General features: G+C 38.1%; 1 protein-coding gene across 1 annotated transcript; it reads right to left on the bottom strand.

The window, feature by feature from the left end:
* Positions 1-242: 242 nt before the first annotated feature.
* On the bottom strand, positions 243-5,290 carry LOC111508905 (uncharacterized). Its single transcript, XM_023164544.2, has 2 exons — positions 5,126-5,290; positions 243-1,556 (listed from the first exon to the last, which is right to left on the bottom strand). The coding sequence occupies exons 1-2, from the start codon at positions 5,147-5,149 to the stop codon at positions 243-245; spliced, it is 1,338 nt and encodes a 445-aa protein (XP_023020312.2). The 5' UTR covers positions 5,150-5,290.
* Between the last annotated feature and the right edge of the window lie 848 nt (positions 5,291-6,138).

Below are 6,138 nucleotides of genomic sequence, written 5' to 3'. Positions count from 1 at the left end.
GATTTGGCTTTGTTTATTTTTCAAATTCACTAAGAAATATTGAGTCCTTCACAAAAATATCTTTCATTGAGTTATTTTATTTTTATATTTTTTTAATGGAACAGGAAGTGAAACTATACCAACACAGACAGTATTGACAGCTGAATCTTTAAACCAATAAATTTATTATAAAATACTATCCAATAAAAATGTTTCCAGGCTCTATGCCTTCCCCATAACTAGTAGTAGTAAAAAATAACATTTTATTTTCCATAGCCACCTCCTGAACCTCCCCCAAATCCAAACCCTCCCCCGCTCCCAAAACCTCCTCCCATACTACCCCCTCCGCCACCGCCACCTCCTCCCCCTCCTCCACCACCACCTCCATAATTGCTGGTCCCTGGATATCGTTCACAGCAAGGTTTCTGTTCGATCTGTGGAGCAGGCTGATAAGCAGGTTTTGTCTGTGAAATATGTTGATGAGCAGGTTGCTCCACCACCATTGTTTTAGGGGGTGAGGGTTGAGGAGCAGGCCTATAAGCAGGCTGGGGCTGTGTAGATGGTCTATAAACTGGTTCAGCTTGTGGAGATGGTTGGTAAACTAGCTTAGGCTGTGTTGATGGTCTGTAAACTGGTTCAGGCTGTGAAGAAGGTCTGTAAACGGGCTTAGGTGGTTGCGGTTGTTCAACTACAACTATTTCTATAGTTTTATCTGATTTAGTTTGTGTAGCGGGCCGGTAAATAGATTTTGGTGGTGATTGAGGCTGGTAAGCAGGCTGAGGTGCGGCGGGAGGCCTATAAATTGGTCTAGGCTGTGAGGGAGGCCGGTAAACAGGTTTGGGCTGCGGAGCGGGTTGATGCACTATCCCAGGTGGCTCAACAACAACTATTATAGTTTCATCTTGTTTGGGTTGTTTCTGAGGACGATACGTAGGCCTGGGTTGCTGAACAGGTTGATAATTCGGTCTTGGTTGATGAACCGGCTGTGGCGCTGGAACTGATTGATGAGTTGGTTGTTCAACGACTATAACTTCAATTGTCTTATCTTGATGAGGTCGTACGACTGGTTTAGGGCGTCGGGCAGGTTGGTAAACAGACTCCGATTGTGTAACAGAATTATAGACAGGCCTAGGTGGTGGTGCAGGACGATAGACACGCTTGGGTGGTGGCGCAGGTTGATAATTCGGTTGTTCAACAACAACAAATTCTATTTTCCTCTCGGCCGGGGGTTGTGCCACGGAAACCGTCTCCACTTCTGGTTGAACGTATATAGGGCGCTCGTCAACCACTGTTCGTGTAACTTCCTGACCGTATTGAATGTGTGGTCGTCCAACTGATTCTCTTTGGGAGTAACCCCCTTTTCCATAGCCTCCACCTCCTCCATAACCTCCGCCAGAGCCACCACCGTAACCTCCGCCGGAGCCACCCCCGTAACCTCCTCCGGAACCGCCTCCGTAGCCTTCTCCGGCACCCGCGCCATAGCCACCCCCAAATCCTCCACCGGAGCCACCACCATAGCCTTCCCCTGTGGGTTCAGACAGAGTCTCAAATATTAGGAGTGCCAGGATCAGCATTATCTGAAAACAGATATGCATATCACTCTTTGTGATATATTAGAGGAATCAGCGATTGGAAAGGATTATGCCTGACTTGAGTTTAACAAAGAAAAATTGGGATTAGCTGGAAATTTCTGAATCGAGACAGGACGCTAAAATGAAATACAATATTGAAGAACTAAAAAAATGGACAATACAATTTAAAATTGAATATTGATGAAAACATTAAAAGAAATGACGCATTGGTATTGATGATGTCATTTTCAGATATCTGATATTAGTAATGTCATGTTAAAAGCTTACAGTAATGACAAGAGTGACATAATGAATTCACTACAATTATTATTCGTTCTGTAGGCTACTACCAATTCTTTGTAATAGGGATTTCGGGATTTACTAAAGCGCGGCAGATTAATATACAGGGGGATACCTTGTACCCGGTTGAGTACCTTCACCAAATATGAGCCCCATATATAAGACCGCCTGTGAGGGATAAAGGATCAGATTAATAAAAAAAATTGATTATCAGTGCGTCAGATTAAGGTAAGGTGAGTTAATTACCTGCTCAAAAGTTTATATTCCAGTAATCTGACAATTTGAGAGTGGCGTAAAAAAAGGAGAGGGCAGCAAAGTTGTGAAAAAATTACGTCCTTTCGACATTCTCGAGCGTAGCTAATTTTTTTATGTTGGAGGAAATAACTCGAGGATAACGAAAAATATATAATCTGACGATTTCCGCAAGCCAAAATAACAAAAATTCGTCAATAAAGTTTAATGCATGCAGCGGTGTGATACCTATATTTCCCTCTCCAAGTTTCTATTCCTCTATTCTCTATTCACTTTTTCTTTATCTATTACTCTCTCACTCCATCCCCTGCAGCATTAGTTACAAATAGAAGTGTTAATAAACATAGAAAGTTACATTTCTCTTTTCTTCATTAATTAATCAATTGATTATAAAAAATTGAATTTTTCTGAGCATTTAAATATTTATATAAAATATTTAAAAAAATATTTTCTTATAAATACGAGTATTCTACGTTTGTTTGAAGGTGATTGACAATGTTTCGTGATGAATTTCACTAGTTCGGACTTCCATTGTCTACTATATAAAATGATTTGAAATCCCTGAAACAAGTAAAAAAGAATAATTAAAAAAGAATAGTTGAAAATAAAAATTATATTAAGCAACAATAAACCTGAAATGAAATGATCGTGAAGTAACCTACAATTTTGAAAAAACACCAAGTCTATTTTTCGGACAAGGAAAGATCATGGCTAACACCGCACCACAGTAAGCCCCCTCACTTGTATGGTCTACCCAAAATCCACAAGAAGGACGTTCCGCTTAGATCGATCATCAGCTCCAGAGATTCGGCTACTCAAAACTTGTCTAGATTTTTACTTCCCTTAATACAACCATTACAAGGAAACACATCGTCTTTTGTGAAGAATTCAAGACATTTTGTCGAACTACTAGGGTCAATTGAAGTCACACAGGAAGATCAACTAATTAGTTTCGACGTGGAAAGCCTTTACACCAACGTTCCGATCGAAGAAGCACTCCAAATCATACAGAGAAAGCTATCCGAAGACGGGAACCTGAAAGAGAGAACGAATCTACCTATAGAAGTAATTATGGAATTACTAGGATGCTGTGTACGAAACTGTTATTTCCAACTGAAGGACGAATTCTTTACACAAGATGAGGGACTACCAATGGGATCGCCACTTTCACCAGTCATAGCCAACATATATATGGAATGGTTTGAAACTCTGGCCATTGAAGAAGCCCACAAGAAACCTCGAGTCTGGTTGAGATATGTTGACGACACCTTCATAATATGGAACCATGGGAATACTGAACTAGACGCCTTTCTGAAACACATCAACAGCGTGAGACCTTCCATCACTTTCTCAATGGAGAAGGAAATCCACAATGAATTGCCATTCTTAGATGTTTTGGTGAAGAGGACCGACACTAAGTGGGAAACATCTGTATACCGAAAACCCACTCATACGGGACAGTATCTGAACCACGAATCCAACCACCATCAATCGACAAAAAGAGGAATCATCAAGACTCTATTAGACCGTGCTTTTGGGCTCTGTAATACAAAGGAAGGTCTCGAGAAGGAACTAGACATCATCAAAAACGATCTTCAGCGGAATGGATACTCCAAAGCGATGGTAGAAAAGACTTTGGCTAAAAGACAGCAGGAGCCTCGCAAGGAAGAGAAGCCGTCACAACCAGTGCTTGCACTTCCCTACATCAGAGGATTATCGGAGAGGATAAGAAGAATTGGTTCCAAGTACAACATTAGAACGAAAACCAGGCCCCCAAACGCGGACTGCGATTCCAAGAATTGCATTTACCGGATACCCTGTGAGTGCGGAAAATCCTAAATTGGTGAAACTAAGAGGCCATTGAATGTTCGCATTGCCGAGCACAAGAAGCACACACAGCGAGGAGAAACCAGCAAATCAGGAATAGCAGACCATGTTTGGACCCATCAACACAACATCGAGTGGTCCCAAGCTGAGATCTTGCACAGAGAGGAACATTGGTTCAGGAGAAAATTTAAGGAAGCCGCATACATGTTGTCCAACAACGTATTCAGCCAGGCCAGCGTAGATATACGAAACATATGGAAACCCATCATCAAACGGAAAATGACCAACTCCCGCCAAATCGGTCATCTCTCACGGAATCAGTGAAGCGGAAAATAGAAAGTAGTGAAAGTGAAAGTATTTCAACGACCTATAAAATAGTCATCTCTCGGAGGAATCAGTCCAGTCATCACCCGAAGACGATTGTAGATACCAACAATCGAAACGTCGTGAACTAACGTGACTTGGAATCTCTACACTTTTTTATTTTTTATTATTTTCTTTTTGCATTCCTTTAATTTTTATTTATTCAATTATTATATTTTTACTTGTAGGTTACTTCACTATCATTTCATTTCAGGTTTATTGTTGCTTAATATAATTGTTATTTTCAACTATTCTTTTTTAATTATTCTTTTTTACTTGTTTCAGGGATTTCAAATCATTTTATATAGTAGACAATGAAAGTCCGAACTAGTGAAATTCACGAGTATTCTACTTGAAAAACATACACTTATTCATTTGCATGCTGTTTGCTGAGCTTTAGAATTAAGTACAATGAATTAAAAAAAATGTTTATGTCAGATTAAGCTGATCTCTTCAGATTATGAGAACAGCACGTCTAAAACATGAAGATGAAAGATATATATATATATATATATATATATATATATATATATATATATATATATATATATATATATATATATATATATATATATATATATATATATATATATATATATGTATATATATATATATATATATATATATATATAACAAAAGAAACCAATGAATAACATTGTTCTTCTTGAAAAATACTTCGAAATTGCATAGTATTTTATCGGAATGAATTGGAAAGTTTGTCTTTTCTATTATTATCATTATTTTGTTATATTTTTCAGACTGTGGAAGAGAAAAAACCCCACGAAAGTCGATAGTTATTTTGGATATCACAAAATCAAAAATGATCAACTCACCCCGTTATAGTTGAAAGCGATCATTATCACTTTAACTTACAACTGAACAACTGAACAACTGAACAATTTGTTCCGATTAAGAATTTTTCTCAGCAACAGAATATTATATATATTACTACGATATAATGAGATACTCCCCCAGAGTAAGGATTATCTCTGGTAATTAGTATTTGTGGTACAAAATTATAGGCACTTGTAAATCAGATTAGATCATGATTTCCTCTTGAGTGATTTAGATTTTTCCAGGGTTTCACACGAATGTTTCACAGAAAAAACCATTGCGGATGTTGATGTAAAACTCGTATACAGACAAAACACTGAATTGTGAAAGATCAATAAAATGATATCCGTCTTAGGAGAAGCATAACTTTTTCTTTCTCTCCGAAATGATAGCTGTGTTCCTTCCCAATCAATATGATAATAGGTTAGGTTAGGTCCAAAATGAGTGGTTCTATTCGACCCTCCTCCATAGACAATAGGACTCTTCAGAGCAAAAATAAGAAAGTCTGATTTCTAGTTCATCGAATACCCCTCGTATATTTGCTCCCCCTGAAATAAGTGGAGCTAACAATTCAATCCGTTGTATCCTTTTTGCAGAAACAAATATATTATCTCAGTACAATTCATTAAAATCAAAATCTGACAAAAAAATTACCTCAAATATACGACTTCTTTCCCTCCTGCTCATAAAAGAGGACATATGCCTCCCCACTCAAAAGCGATTTTAGTGAAATTGGGTATTCGTGGAAATCGTTGTATTTGTGTCACGTGCTCGTTATGAGTGTCTGCAATATGCTGTGAAATGTCCGTTGTAGGTAGTCCCACTGTGATTAGAAAGCGCATATTGATTATAACGAAAAGGAGCCACATTGTCTGGTGTATAATTGCTCATATCTAATCCTTCTGAAGAAAAGTCAATGGCAACATTTAATTTGCATCTAAATATTTTTGTTGGGGAGAAACTTTCAAAGTGAATTACAAAAATACTGGAAAACTTGTGGATTGATAGAGAC

This window comes from Leptinotarsa decemlineata, unplaced genomic scaffold (genome assembly GCF_025532065.1).
Source record: "Leptinotarsa decemlineata unplaced genomic scaffold, Ldec_3_MD MMD2_tig00000251_RagTag_RagTag, whole genome shotgun sequence".
Taxonomy (NCBI): Eukaryota; Metazoa; Arthropoda; class Insecta; order Coleoptera; family Chrysomelidae; genus Leptinotarsa; species Leptinotarsa decemlineata.
Note: the sequence above shows the minus strand (reverse complement) of the source record. Positions and strands in the feature narration are given on the sequence as shown.